This window comes from Poeciliopsis prolifica, unplaced genomic scaffold (assembly GCF_027474105.1).
Source record: "Poeciliopsis prolifica strain line A6 unplaced genomic scaffold, Auburn_PproV2 SCAFFOLD003, whole genome shotgun sequence".
Taxonomy (NCBI): Eukaryota; Metazoa; Chordata; class Actinopteri; order Cyprinodontiformes; family Poeciliidae; genus Poeciliopsis; species Poeciliopsis prolifica.
In genome coordinates, this window is record NW_026562378.1 from 2585551 (window position 1) to 2601403 (window position 15853).

Sequence of the window (15853 nt, forward strand, 5' to 3'; positions counted from 1 at the left end):
TCAGAGATTTATAAACTAACAGTGTGTTAAAGTCTATTCTCTGAGGTACAGTGGGAGGACTTTAAAACTCGGGTGATGTGCCTTCACTTCCTCCACTGGCAGGACAACTACAACTCTAAAGCTTCATAGTCACAGCATTTATTAGCCACAGTTCCACAGGATGTCAATGCTAACAGAGGACAAATGGATGAATGAGTCCCGTGATCTACAAATAAAACGGTACGTATGGTTGTATGTGGGTTAGAATGGTCTAGTCAAAGTCCAGAATTAAATTCAAATCGGAATCTGATGACACTTTCCAACCGATACGACTGAGCTTGACTTTCCTTGCAAAAGTGAATGGGCCAAACTTTCAAAGAACAAAAACACAAGGTCATACGGCAGCGCAAGAATTTTATTTTGGGGAAGCAAAAGGGACTGAAAAAAAAACGCATTCCACACTTTTCAGATGTCTGCATTACACACAATGTTCCGAAACATTTATCAGCACTTTGTGTTGGTCTGTGACAACACATTAAAAGTCTGGAGTTGTAATGGGAATGCTCCGATTAGTTGACTGGTTCCCAACGACACCGGCTGAGGAAGCTCTACCAGCACCAGAATATCGATTAGCAACACCTGCTGTTCAGTTAAACACATTTAAAATATGATGCTTGCTCCGATGGCCCGTGTCAGCCTTCAGTTCACCAAGTGTTTAATAGAAACATATTTAACCAAATATAAATCTGCCACCATTTCCCTGCCTCCGATAATACGGAGGCAGGGAATCTGAGTCATTTGCAGATTAATTCAGAGGCGGCGTCTATTCTGCTGATGGAACGCTTCATTTCAACGTGCAGGTTCAGAGGACTGCTCTTTAGAGTCGTCACTTCACACTTTATTACTTTTTAGAGAACAGTGAAATAAACCAGTGAACAGAGTTCACTGATTCTCTCGCATCCGGTAAAACGGTCAAAGACAAATGCCGCCACCTAATGGTCACTCTTAGAACTACTGAGGTAAAAACATGCATTTTTTTTTGAAAGGGTCAGTTTTATGTAACATCAACTTTTATGAGCTTTATGTCCTATTATAATGTAATTTCCTCATCAAAAACATACCTTTGAATGTTGCTTTGATTCTTTCGTGCACATTTGAGAACTACTTTAATTTCTGAGGATGACCAATCAATTGTGCAAAACACGAGCAAAGGTATATTTTTGATGAGCGAATTAGATCAGAACAGGATGTGAAAGCTCAAAACAAGCAAATTTTAAATGATACCTTCCCTTTCAATCAAACTGTTTAGGGCATGCAGTGATAATTAAGCAGTAACGTTTTTCTTTGGGGTTTTTCCACTCTCCAGTTGTGTAGTTATCTCCAAGGCAGGGCAAACAATCACAATCCCAACACTATACAATCTACTACCTCACACTGAGTGAGCAGCCGAAGAACGATCTGATGGTGACGGCAGCATCCGGTGGAGAGCAGCGGGAACCCGTCCACGGCTCAGACTGACGAGGAAAAGCACTTTGAGAAAGACAGCAGGTTGAATAGTTATCTCCCAATGCGGGTGTGACCCTAAAACTATACAACCTACTACCTCATCCCACCATGCCGACACGGACGTCGCTTCGCTTTCCAACTTAGAAGTGAGGAAAAAAAAAAAGAACAACATCTGGGAGAGGAGCGTTCCTGCAAAAAAAGAAAGATGGGAAGCAGAGAAGTGGAGTCAACACCACAAATACGCCCGTGTTCACAATTTACACCACAAGGGGGCTCATGACTGAGACGTTAGATAACCGTTAAAGATTATTTTATTTAAATTATCACAAAATATCACAATAATTAGGCCAGCTATTATCAATGTGTATTTCCTCTACTCTGATGAGAAAACTGTAAAAGCATTTTCATAAAGTGGCGGTTCCTGATATGGGCAACCGCCCAGGGCTGCGTCATGTGGCAGGGCAGGCATGAGCTCTCCCCATCCATCCCTTTGTTTAGTCCTTCTTCCCTTCATATGTCCCTCTATCCAATTCACACTCCTGACCAAATTCACTTAAAAAAGAAAGACTTTGACTCCAAAGGGAAATTAAATGTTGAAACTCATTTACGTAAAGAGTTAGTGTAGACGGTGATGGCTGTGGGCAGGAAAGAGCTCCTGCAGCAGTCTATATTACAACCAATTTGAACAAGCCTCTGACTTAACATGCTGTTTTTCTATCATTTGGTGCAGACATATAGACACCTTCAACTTCAGTCTGTTTTTATAAAAATCAATCCAAAAAAGAAAAGAAATATCCTTTGTGTTTATGATCTCTGTCTGACCTGCCTATTCCAAGTGCAGACATGACCTGGTGGGCCGGTATGTCAGTCAAACCTCACAAGAGCACAGTGGCTGATTTTTTCTGTTTTAGACCATTACTGATGTAGATAATACCAGAGAATAAGTTTCGGCCAATCACTGAGATCCCAGATAAATCGAGGCACCCTTAATTCAGACATTTGATGTCAGCTGCAGAATTCAGAACTGCAAGAGGTTGAGAGACAGTCGGTGGCTTTTGCCATTGTGGACAGAAAAGAAAGTTACATGCATGTGGATTTTCTTATTAGGACTGAATGTTGACTAAACGGAACAAAAATGGAATCAATTTAAATATGTCATCACTCGAAAAACTGATGGGTGAAACAAAACAATGTGCAAAATGAATGCCAACGAGGGGTTCCAGGTCGGAGTCTTCCCCTCTATAATAATGTCAATCAGCCTGTTGGACAGAGTCTCACTGCGGCGGATGGGAAAGGTCACAGGCGTTTATCATAACAGTTCAGGGCAGAAGCAGTGAGAAATGTGGATTTGCCCAAATTAATCATTTACCTGATATTATGCAGCCCTGCCTGGAATATTAAAGTCCCAGAAAACTTTTTAAATTCTTTGAAAGCCTCATCATGGGACAGAGAAACATTTAATTTGATGAACAGGAACTTGTTGAATGTCAGTTTCCTTCAATGTCATTTTTTTTTATTTAAAGTTTAAGTGGAGAGAAAAGGGTTGTTGTACACGTTTCTAAAAGAAAAACAAAAAACTGTAACCTAAATGTTACAATACCGGAATATTTGTATAGCATTTCGATATTTTCCTCCTTTAAGTCGTGCAGCTGGTGTCCATCAGGAGGGAGGAGGCTCCTCACTGACACCAGTTCCTCCTCCTTGACCAGCGAATGAAGCTAGCAAGCTAATCCCTGCCGTCAGCCGCGGTGACAGAGAAGACGAGCCGGGACTTTTTCTTGGGAGAGCCTCATTTCTGTTCTAGCTAACCTTCAACATTAAACACACAGCCGGGAGATGTAACCCGCAGTTACAGCGGCGCCACATTCTCAGCCGAGCCCCGTTAACTGCCCCTGATAGCCGACTAGCTAACGGTCCCTGACAGCTAGCATCCCCGGTCCAACATGGGTGACCAGAGCGGCAAAGCTCGCGTTGAAGTACCGGAGCCACTCTTCCGGCCAGAGCGCCCCCTCCATTCCTCTGGTTTTCTCTCAAGGTGAATATCAGAGCTAAAAATCCAACTGGAAGCTCATGCATACCTTAATACTGCATGTATAAATGATTCTGTCCACCTACCTGGATGACTGTCATGACAAAACGCTCCTCCGCTGTCCAACTGCTTTGAGTCCCGACTTCTGCTCACTTCGTCCCCTCGCAGCCGCAGTGCTGCCACCTTGTGGTGGATGTATACAAGTGTTCGTGCAAAATAGGAAAGCACAGTGGCGCAGTTGGAACAGCAATCAGATCCTTACAATGTTTCTTGATATCAATGCATTGCTTGAGGACACAATGATAGTTTTTTTTTTTAAAACGAATGCCTGCTGATACAAAGCAATCACTAAAGAGTGATTAATAATACAAATATCCCAATCCTTCAGCAAAAGCTATTTATATTGTTCTTAAAACAAGCTCAGGAAAATCATTTAAAATTGAATACATTTTTTAATATTTAACAAGTAATTTATGTACTGAACAACTTGGAAAAACCTTTCTTTTAGGCTCCTGGACCCCCAAAGCGCTCAATTTTTGTCCTCAAATTTTCAACTACTTGTTTTAAGCTTCCTCATTCTCTCTCTTAAACTCCCTACAGCTCTTCTTTAAAAATTTCTATCTTTGCCAGCAAGAGTCTATTTTCTGGTGTTGCACTCGCTTTTATTTCGGCCTTAAAGAAATCCTTCTCTGCCTTTTGTCTTGCTGTCTGTGGAAATGAGGCTGAAACTGAAGCTTATGCCGAAAAGCATTAACAGAGACGGTGCCAAAACAAGAGGACAACAGTTGAAGGATATGAATCACAAAACGTACAATTCACATCAAATTCTTTCTTGAAGATAGAGTTCTCATAAAAGGATCAGTTGGACTCATGTCAAAGTTGAAGGACACCAAAGGCTCGACGCCTTGATACAAGGACCTCAGGTGGCTACAGGAAACGGGCAGGTCATTATGTGACTGCTTTCTTTTCACCTTTCAGCTGAACTGATGCTTAGGAATAATTAGTCCACACGACTTGCAATTAGTCAGGCATTTATTTCTGTATGAAGCAACCTTTAGAAAGTATACAAAAATTATTGTACAGTGAAAACAAACCCCACAGTGAAATGTGTCAGGTCTTCCATCAGCATGTTAGCGGTTCAAAGCAACGATACGTCCACACGTGAGACACATAAGGTGAGAGGCAGTATTCACTTATCGCAGCTTGCCCACTTTCAAACACACGCACACGCACACACACACACACACACACACACACACACACACACACACACACACACATGCATGAACATGGTAAAGGGTCCAGCTGAGAGAAGGAGTTCTGCATCAGCAGAACATCACAATGAGAGGTTTTATGTTGTAAATAATATTAAGGACATCAGATTAACAAAAAGCACAATGGTCAGTTGAACATGAATTACCAACACATAGTCAAAGTTTATTATCTGGCTTGATATTCTATATCAAGTAAAGTAATCCTATTACTCGCTAAGCTCTAGCTGAACTCTAGTTCAGCTGTTTAAAATAAAATAAAATAAAAATATCGGAATAAATAAGTAATTGTACACCATCTGTATAGCGTACAACATCTTTGGATTTGTGTCACACTTAAATATCATTACTTATTAATTTAACTTCCTTTTGGGATCAATAAAGTATTCTTGAATTTGAATTTGTTAGCAGAAAAAAAAGAAACATTTTTCTAAGTCTTCTTACAAGCAGATAAAAGTCAGACACTACAACAACGTAGTCTGTCATAAATGGAGTAAAAGAAGTAGCAAACAAATGTTTCAAGCTGAGCACAGTGGCACGTTAACATCAACGATGGCAGTAGTTATCATCTACATATCGATACACTCCTCAGTGAAAACGCTTCGAACTTTACCGGCTGGTAAAGTCCAAAGTACGTGGTGTAAGGCGCTGGCTAATGACACGAGCATGGAACCCTGTCAGGAGAAACAAAGCTGAAGCTGATCAGGAGTCTTCGGTCACATCCACAGCTTTGGAATGAAGCTCGTAAAGAATGGGAGTCAGGATTGCTTTCAGGGTTTTGTACAGTGACTCATTCTTGTCTGAGGATGGATCCGTCTGGTGAGAGCAAAACAAATGCCTTAGGAGTTCACATCTTCAAATGTCGGGGTCACAGTGGGTGTTTTTCTACTAGCAGGCCTCACTCTAACCGGTTAATGTGCAGTTCTGTTCGGTTCTATACCGAAGGTATTGAGCTTCTCCATTACATGCTCCGTTCCTCAGTATTGTGGTTGGGTTGTGCGTGAACAGCGGCGGTGGTCAACTCTCCTGATGTATGCAGTGACGCTCAGTTATGGAGAACCTTCGGGTTCTCGTTCGAATGGACTCAAATGAACCCACATATTTCATTTAGTCTTACAGAACGTCATTGCTTGCCCAAACACAATGATAAAGACTCAGATCAGCTGATCATTCTACAATACATAGAAATATAATTACATTCTGGCACTTTATTTTATTTTTTTTTAAGTACAACCTTTTGGCTTTAGGTGATGCAGTCAAAAGATGCATACCAATAGCCAAGCATCAACTTTTTTTTTAATCCAAAATGTTATGTGGTTCTAGTGTTTCACGGTGTCGGCGCAAAACTCCAGAATGGACAGAAAGCTGACCACAGCTTCAAAGTTCACTTTTATCATGGGGAAAATATCTTGTTATAAGTGAAATAATCTTCCTTTTTCATCAATAATAAGGAACTACTGACCTGAGACTAGCTTCTTCATCTCGCTGAAAAGTTATTTATAAGTTACTTTTGTCTTATTTCAAGCGTACTAAGATATTTGCACTAGAAACTCGACCAAAGTTACTTGATAAGTTTTTGTATTTTTTGCATTGCAGCTGTTTTTCAAATCGTTTTGGTGCCGTATCTGGCGTGGCCCGGCTAGTTCTACCCATAAAATAGGGACAAAAATCTGACAACATCCGGGCAGAGCCGCTGCGGATCTGCTAATGGACCTTGACGGGGGTGGACCGGGACCGAACCGGTTAGAAGCGGGCTAGTGGACAAGCGCCTGGTGTTAACACTTACCCTGGTGAACACTTTGATTGTCTTGTTGAGGAAACACGTCAGCACAGCTTCAGGCACAGGCAGGAGATGAGCAGCACACTCGAGGATGCACAGCAACGTGAGCCTGTGACCCTGGAGGTCACAGCAAGTCAGCATGCATTCGCACATACTCTGAAGATGCATACTTGAAAGATACTTTTGTCCTCAAAATATTAATATTTGAGGACATCATAAAAAAACAATCTGGTGTAAGCAGTTCTTACAGCTGAAGAAGGTAAAACCCTGAAATATTTTAGTACGGTCCTCCACATGACTGGGTGGTATGTGATATAATCCTATAGCAATGACATTAAAGGACGTTTCATCAACACCTGGTTTTATGATTTTTTTACTGTAAAATTCAGTAAAAAATATATATGTATTTTTAACCAGTTTTTTTACTGCTAAAAAATTATTTTTGCAAATATGTGTTTTTTTTAACCACAAAGTTTGTGAGAAAACGTGTTTGAAGACACTGAAAATGTTTAAATTAAGCAGCTTAAATGATTTTGTGAGCATCAGAGAGACGTGCTGATGAAAAACAAAACACAAGTGAGCTTGAACTGACTTTCAGTGCAACTTCAGTGGGCACATCAGGACACGCTACCCCCTCATCAAGCTACCTTTTCCAGAGAGTTGATGGCAGTCAGCGGGTTTACATTCTTCTCACTGAGGGATAACACGTCGTCATGGCTGATGACTGGATCCTTGAGTTGCTCCAGCCATGACCACATCAGGCTGGAGAGGACCACTGGGTCTCTTTCATTACAAAGCCTCTCCCAGGCTCCCTCTCTGGAGTTCAGCTCTATCTGTACGCAACAAGAAACACTGAGGATCAATTTACTGAAACACAGGAAGTGGCTGACTGAACTATAGAAGAACTGCTGCAGGTTCAGTCCGTCAGACAGTCCACCAAGACAAATCTGGATATAGTTGCTAATAAAAGCTTCACCGAGCCTGGACTGCCATTTGCATTGGGCAGAATAAGAAAAGATTTTACCTGCCATATTAAAACGTTGGAGGAGACCTCTTTGTCGACCAGGTCTGTGGCCAGAGCTTTGGCCACCATCAGACGTCTGTTATCTGGGGAGAGTTCAGACTGGAGGCTGATGTGAGGGGCTTCTGGGACATCTCCTGGGTCAGCTCCTCCGTCCACACACTCCACGCTGGAAACTAAGCTGCTCTGGAGCTGAAAAGGAGGCAGCGTGGCGTCAAAGCAGGATTTCTTTCCAAGCTCTGACAAATGAGAGCTTAAACTGTGGTGCCTCTTATGTAAAACACACATGCCCAGGTCTTCTTTGGCTCTTGTGTGAGAGTTCGTGTCTTGCGTACAGGGGTAACAGCAGCCGGACTGGTTGCAGGTCTTTAGGTTGCCGTAAGACGAGCAAAGTCTCGTCCGGTAGCTGATTGGTTTACTAAGATTTTCTACGCGGTCCTGATACAGTCCATGCTTGTGGAGCAAAGAGTCGCTGAGACTCCGGTTGTTAGACAGAAATCTGTGAGGATTTCCTAGGTTCTGTTGTCGCCACAGTGGGTCCAACTCATTGTCACTGGCGAGTGGTTGATCACCTGAGGTTCTGCTCAGCTGTGGTGGTGGGAGGAGCATGTCTGACGAACAAGGCAGGAGCGGAATCCCTTTCCCCATCATTTCCTTCCCCAGCTGCTGAAGGGCCTGCTGGGACACGGTCTTCTCCACCTCGGCGGTGAGGTCGGGCATCTCCAGCCACTCCTCTTCGATCACCACCTGTCTGTTGGCCGAAATGTCCACCAGCAGCCTGCAAACCAGCTGAACAATCTTTGGCACGTTCTTCATTTCCCGGGCCTCGTAGCCATGCAATAGGTGACGCTGCCGGGTAAGGTACTGAGACAAGGTGACGGCACTTGCTTTGGGTTCCGCGCATGAGAACACACTTCGCAGAGGAACCAGGAACTGGGCAAACTCCCTGACACACAGCAGCTGGCCTCTGGTCTGGATGGAGTTGGGTCTTTTGGCTCGAACAAACAGGATGGCTTGATCACCGTTCATCCGGGTGGTGAAAACCAAATAGCATGCCAATAACACACCTGAGTGAAAGGAAATTCAAACGTTTAGAAGGAAAAAGTGAGAATCTCTGCCATTCTGAAGAGAGAGGCTGGCATACAAACCTGTTCTTCCGAGACCAGCATGGCAGTGGACGGCTATTTTTCCTTCTTGTACAGCAAACGACATAACTTTCACCATATCAAGCACTGTTGTCAATGAGGCTACGCCGTAGTCTTTCCATCCAAAGTTGTAGTAATAGACTGAAAGAAAATCAGATAACAACTGGCTCATTGTGTGTCTCATGTGAGCCGATCATTTTGGCACGTCATACATGATCCACTTCTGTTCCTCTCATTCTCGACATCTATTGTTTAAATGCTTTTTCCACCCAGGAAGAGATGAACAGACAATGCTTCAATAAAAGTTAGCATGTCACCTGGCGACATTGTCCCCACCACGCTGTACAGCTACTTTATTGAGACAATTACAAAATATGAACCAGTGTTCCAACACTGCAGAACATACAAGAGTTTGACCGATAGGTGTTGTTCCATCCTTGATGCCAATATTTGGCAGCCATGGTAGCAGATGGCTGGATTTGGCAGAGTCAGGAGCAACAGAGGTACAAACTTCACGTGGCCTTTAGATTAGCTCAAGAACAGCGCATAGAAGGCTTTATGGGATTTTTGGCAATTTCAAGCTCAACCAACTAAAAAAACAAACAATGAAACACCAACATTCAGCCATATGCACAACAGGTTAACATACTCCTTTGGACATTATTTCACATGCTTGGTTGTCGAAGCAGACAGGAAGCAACTCGCTGGAAGGTACAAACTGACACACGGTTTGAACGAAATGTCCTGTGGCGGACCCTAAAAAGTCAAGTAACGAAATGAGAAAACCTCAAATAGTTAGCTAAATGGTCAATGCCCTCACCATGATCCAACTTTAACAGTATTAACAGGTCTGAACATGTATGATGAGCAATTTGTTTTGCAGAAATTACAGCCTTTGCTTTCACCAGTACGGTGCTGTGTGATGTGGAACTCACTTCCTGCCTCCATGAAAGTTTCGGGCCGATAGGTGAAGCCGCTCTCCGGCTCCAGAGGGAAGCCGCAGCTGGCGTGTTCGCCGGGTCTCTGCAGGTTAATAACAGTCTTCACACCACACCTGAGGACAGCATTACACACATCAACAGGGTTAAGGAATGGAAACATAACCAGAGCTAAAAAAAAACAAGCTCCAGAATAATACAGTACCTTTGAAACTGCTGGATTATATTATATTTCTCTATAGCTTCAGAGGAAGGCCTCGCCATAGCTAGCAAGTTGTCAGTGATCCTGTAAATGGAAAATTAGACGATGTATGAGGAGGAAAAAGCAGAATGGACCAATCAGCTCTGAGCTGAGAAAGACCTGTAGACACACCAAGATGAGTAGAGTCCTTTAATAGCTTGCTCCTCATCGCTCCAGCGAGACGGGTTCTCGTATTTACAGGCTTTCCCTCCACAGGCCATGGAGCACTGCATGTGTCCAGGGATGACGTGTCTCAGTGTTTCCCCCATCTTGGTGTACTTCGCTGTGGGGACTCTTGCATTGGCTGGGAAAAAAAATGTCCACAGCATATAAAGATAATGATCAGAAGTGTAAATGGGGTGAGAAGTGTTTTATTAAGCTGCAAGAGGCTAGCAGCAAGCATCAGAGAGGAGAGCAGGAGCTCCAGAGCAGAGATTGGGCTATTAGCATAAAAAAAAATAAAAAATCTGCTGGAAATGATTTCAATCATTTCAGGAAGGCTGTTGTCAGTTCTGAATCATGAACTGGTTCAGGTATTGCAGGCTTTCTGGGCTAACAGATCCTACAGAGTCAGCAGCTCTGCACGTAGGGTTAACAGTCAAACACGGTGGCGGCAGTGTGATGGTTTGTGGCTGCTTCGCTTCTTCCAGACTCGAGAACGGCAGGTTATTTTTGGAACATAAGCCCAGCAATACACGAGGGTGAACTGAATACTATTGTCCGGCTTTAGAATACAATAGTATTTATTTTCTATCTTTTTATATTTGCAATTATTTTACACTTAACTCTGTGCTGTTGTTGAGATCACTGCCCAGTAAAAGTTGAAACTGTGATTATTCTAAAACATTCTTACCAAGAACACACTTTATTATTTTCTCAATAACCAGAATAAGTAAAAACTATTTAAGAATTGGGTTTCATTCAGTTCACTTTATTCATGCAGTGCTAATTCACGTGGCGACGTCGCTTGCCTGGGAGTCTACCTGGTTGATCCTGCCAGTAGCATATGCTTGTCTCAAAGATTAAGCCATGCAAGTCTAAGTACACACGGCCGGTACAGTGAAACTGAGAATGGCTCATTAAATCAGTTATGGTTCCTGAAACAAACACCTGAAACTCATCAAATCTAAAAGAAATCAATCAGTTTCTCACACGTGACATCCAATCAGGTGTATTATCTACAAGAGGAAACAGGATGCGTCACATCATGCATAGATCCCGCCTCAAAGTGAGAGCAAACCTGCCAAGAATCTCTAATTTAACAGGACACAGAGGCGTGACTATAGGTTTATGGTCCTGCCTAGAGCAAAAGCAGCAGAGAATACATGTGTTGTGTGCTGCAGAGTTTTCCCCTACCTGCCTCCATCTCTGCGCCGACCTCCTCTGTACGGGGAGTCCTGACGGAGTGGGGCAGGTCGCTCAGTATGCTGACACCTGCTGCCATGGCCGGGGCTGAAACATGAGAACAAACGTTGTGTCAGCAGGTGGAAAAACACAAAACGGAACAGCCAAGCAGCAAACAGGCAAGAGCTCCAGCTGTGCCAATTAAACAGACGGTTACTGGGCGGTCGCACGGCGAAGCTGCGATCGGCGTAAGCAGCGTTGCCTGGCAGGACACCTCAGGGGAGAGAGGGAGAGACGCATGTCAGTCAGAAGCACAGGGAGCAGCAGGGCGTGGCATCAGCACCGCTGGGAGCAGCTGAAGTACCAACAAGTGTTGCCATGGAATGCTCCATCTACCTGCCTCCATGTTTGCTCTGAGATCTCATGTCCTGAGCTCCACTCAGGGCTGATGTTTGCACCTGCAGCAAAGCACAGACATGAGATCTCTCTTGGCTTAAACCTCCCCATCACTGATTTGCAGCTCCAGCATGATGATGGGAATCGATTCTCCTCTACAAGGCTGATGGCGCTCTAATCAATTATTCAGTTGAGCACATCCACTGTAGCAGCGCTGCAAGCAAGCAGTACTTCTGTGCTCACCCTACAGATTCATCAACTCCAGTAGGAAAGGTTTGGTCACTACTAGGTTTCTAGACGTCAGTTTGGCTGGAGAGAACAGATGTTTCGTATGATGCTGTGAAACTCCAATCAGGGCTCTGCGAGTTCAGTGTTGCATTAAGTGAAATTCAGCACCTGTCGTATCCAGTGATCCATTAAGGATGGAGCTGGACTGTTGGAAATAAATATTTCCTTTACCTCTGCCAGCTGTTTCCTCTTTGATTCAGTCAATGAGACGAGTTTCGTCAAACAGCACAGTGGCAGGATGGATGTGCAGCGTATTCACACCCCTTGAACAATGCACAAAACGCCCTGAATGTTTTAATTCTAAAATGATTGAGTGCACAAGATAAATGATGTCTAGTACAGCCAATGAATTTAATTATTGAATATAGTCCACCTGTAACTGGGGGATGAACCAACTGAAGATCTGTCGAGATCAAGGGTCATTAAATCCAGTCCTCTCGGGCCGGAGTTCTGCAGCTTTTAGAAGCTTCTTTGCCTCAGAATACCCAAGTCATGTGATGAGATCATTAGCAAGACTCTGGAGAATTTCACTCCAAACTGAGGAGGTTGTTCGGCCATTTGGTTGGGGTGTGTTGAACCACTAGGCAGTACCTGCAGTACAGGCTTTCAAAGCCTGGATTCGAAAACTCCTGTCCTGGAAAATGACTAACAGCCCTGCAAAAACACAAAATGTTACCAAATATTTCTGATCTGGTTTTAGTGGAAATGTGTTCATATGCTTGAAATAAAACAAAACTGAACTAAAACTAAATTACAAATAACTTTTCATGAAGATATAGAAGGTTGTTTTAAATGATTAATTCCTTAATATTGCTGAAAAAGTACTAATTCCATTAGCAGATTATTTCACTTAAACACATCTTTTTATGTTATAAATAAAATAATCTAATCTATTATTAGAACAAGTACTTTTCCCATCAATATTAAGAAATCAATTACTTAAAACGAGCTTCTTTAATCTTTCTGAAAAGTTACTTGTAAGTTAGTTTGTCTTATTTTAAGTGTGTTGAGATATCTGCACTCGAAATTAGACCAAATATACTTAAGGTGTTTTGTTTTGCAGTGAGGGCAACTAAGAAGGAGCCAACAGTAACATGGGACGACGGCGGCAATAGTGGTAGGAGTTCGTCCCACAATTGGTGATTTGCCTGTCGGACTTTGGACTTCACCCCCGTGGCAGACATGTCTGCCATGGAGGGCATTTTTACCCAGTCTCTATTTCTTATTATTGAATCACGACCTCTAACCTGAACTAAAGGCAGGAGCTTTAAATGCTGTTCAAGGTAGGACTGTGCAATATGACCTAAAAGATCTATTTTAGTATATTTGAGCTTTATCTCATCACCTAGACTGTGATATTTATGATTAGGCTCATTAACCACATGAATGCACTTGGATAAAAACTCAACTAACTATGTGACTAAAATTCTGAGTGGCTCTACTGACAATTGAGGTTGAGTAATGTATTTAAGATGACATCAGTCCGCACCCGAGATCAGAATCAAAGCTAGAAAAAACATCATCAAACCCAGTTCTGCCAAGTTTGAGATAGAGGACTAAATATTGCAACAGAAACTTGTATAAATGTTAGCAAGATGAACAGAACATTTTGTTTGCTGCTTGAACCATTTCATATTGTGAAGAGGTGATGGACTCCTACTGAAAGCTATCTTTACTAACCTCAGTTCCAGCTGGCGTTACATCACTACCTGAGCTACACTCCTGAACTCTATAAATAATAGACCATGTAAAGTTAGAGCCTGTGGATGTGGTTTTTTTCACATTTTTTTTTTCCCTCTTTCAAGACGTAATCCACACTTCCCCTTAAAAACCGATATGGCACCGAGGGCTGATCTAAGACTGGCTCAGGTGTTTCCGATGGGTCAGAAGGGTCCTGACATTACCTGGCATTGTTCACGTAGAGCTCCTGATGACAATCAAGCCTTTCTTCCTCACACACAGCAGATTAAAATGCTCAACTTAGTCAATGCAGCAACAATAATTAATTAATACAGTACTGTTTGTAGGAGACATGCCAACCATGGCGCTGCTCACGTTTATTGCAGCTCCACACGCTCACGTCCGCTGGGAGGACTTAGGAGAGTTGGTGCGAAAGCTGAGTTTCCTACCACGCTTCTAATGAGCGCGGCATGTGAGAGTCATTTCCTGTGAGTGCTACAGAAGAAATACGCCCAACGAGATGATGTTTCTCTCACCATGTTTAATTTATGGCAATGTGTCTAGAGGGCCACCTGATCAGTCAACAAAGGACTTGGGCAGAGAAAAGAGTCTGCACAATGACATGGAACAGTTCATCATCTGAGCAACAACACCCTCCTGGCATCCGGCAATAAAAATCGCCAAACGCGTGAATGCTTTTGGCGATTAAATCATACATATCTGGAAGACACAAACAGGATACAAAAGGAGCATTGGCTCAGTATGATACAACGCGGCTCCCAGTGGGTAACGAGTTGAGAAACGCTCCCGTCTTTGACGAAGATGGAGAGCTGGTCGTCAAGTCCCATCATTTCCATTAGGAGATTTTTAATTGCCTCAACTCTTGTATCCTCTTGGGGCAAGTTTTCTTGTTTCAACAACAGCTTCCCCAATAGATTTGAGTCTCAATAGCCAGAGGTGGTGCTAGTCTCTTTGGCGCCCTGGGCGAACCATCTTTCTTTTACGTTATTCTGGGTACCATTATTCTGTGAGGGTCAGTTGGAGTCCAGTAAGCGAGGTGTTCAAACCTACCTTCTGTGTTATCCTTCTCACTCCTCCACATTTGTTAACCCCAAAGGCGAAGGTCGAGGTTTAATGGAGCTTCATAGAGCTACGGCAATTGTTTCCAGGTTCTAATACCTCATGGGGGCCAACAATACAACCTGCATTTCTGGAACACCTCAGCAGAACCACAGGTAGATTTGCTCCGAGTCACGCTGCATTAATGCAGACTGAGAGCAGATACTGTATCTTTGGAGTTTTCATTCGCTACGATCCCAAAAAGCAACAGAAATTAATCTATGAAATACGTCACTCTGCTTGTAACTAATACTTAGAATACGAGTTTCACTTTTTGAACTCAACTACTGAAATAAATGAGCTGGGAGTCAGCAAGAGATGCAGCGCAGCTCAGAGGAAACCAGGATGAGCGTCCTGGGCTGTCGCCGACTCAACGCTGTGTGGAGCGGACAGTAAACTGTCCCGAGCCTCAGTGCTGTTTTTACTGTCTTCTAACAACACTCTGTAATAACCCCGCAGAGAACTGCCGCCCAGTCTTCACTCGGTCCTTTTTGAACACATCTTCACGACAGTACTGCAGCAGCTCCGTTTGTTTTCCTGGTGCTGATGCTGCAAGCTGAAGACTTAGCGTTAGCTAATTAGCTTACTGCACTTAAAAAGCCCAGGCTCGGGCTAACCAAGAGGATACCGAGGACAAAAAGGGACAGAATTACCGTTTGCTTGTCGTCCTTAAGCGGGGAAGTTTTTACAGTGTCGGACATGGTCTCGTCATCTCCCCGAAGCCGCCGTCATGTCAACGCGGGCGGGTTGCAAAGCGCTCCGTCCTCGCGGCCACATCATTTGGTCAGCTAGCTAACTAGCCTACCTAGCAACCTGATGGGGATAACGGTCCAGAGGCACCACGTGACCTCAGCCTCAGCTCCGCAGAATTAAACTTGAAGCGATCATTTTTAATACACCTTGATCATTCATTCACAGGGAACCACGTTCCGTCAGAACACACAGATAATCTCAGGTACTCAAAGAAAATTGTATATATCCGGACAAAATATTATCTATCTATCTATCTATCTATCTATCTATCTATCTATCTATCTATCTATCTATATATATCTATCTATCTATCTATCTATCTATCTATCTATCTATCTATCTATCTATCTATCTATCTATCTA

At 43.2% G+C, this 15853-nt stretch overlaps 1 protein-coding gene across 1 annotated transcript; it reads right to left on the reverse strand.

Moving 5' to 3' along the window:
* Positions 1-4528: 4528 nt before the first annotated feature.
* Positions 4529-15536, reverse strand: ptpdc1a (protein tyrosine phosphatase domain containing 1a). Its single transcript, XM_055027070.1, has 10 exons — positions 15391-15536; positions 11267-11362; positions 10043-10214; positions 9875-9955; positions 9667-9785; positions 8735-8872; positions 7590-8653; positions 7213-7398; positions 6572-6682; positions 4529-5601 (listed from the first exon to the last, which is right to left on the reverse strand). The coding sequence occupies exons 2-10, from the start codon at positions 11352-11354 to the stop codon at positions 5488-5490; spliced, it is 2073 nt and encodes a 690-aa protein (XP_054883045.1). The 5' UTR covers positions 11355-11362; positions 15391-15536; the 3' UTR covers positions 4529-5487.
* Between the last annotated feature and the right edge of the window lie 317 nt (positions 15537-15853).

What these genes read in the sequence shown, in the direction of transcription:
- ptpdc1a (XM_055027070.1), bottom strand. Translation starts at nt 11,354, where the DNA reads ATGGCAGCAGGTGTCAGCATACTGAGCGACCTGCCCCACTCCGTCAGG. An exon ending in ATAATCCAGCAGTTTCAAAG is followed by an intron (nt 9,786 to 9,874) that starts GTACTGTATTAT and finishes TGCTGTCCTCAG; the next exon opens with GTGTGGTGTGAAGACTGTTA. An exon ending in CAATCAAAGTGTTCACCAGG is followed by an intron (nt 5,602 to 6,571) that starts GTAAGTGTTAAC and finishes TGCTCTCACCAG; the next exon opens with ACGGATCCATCCTCAGACAA.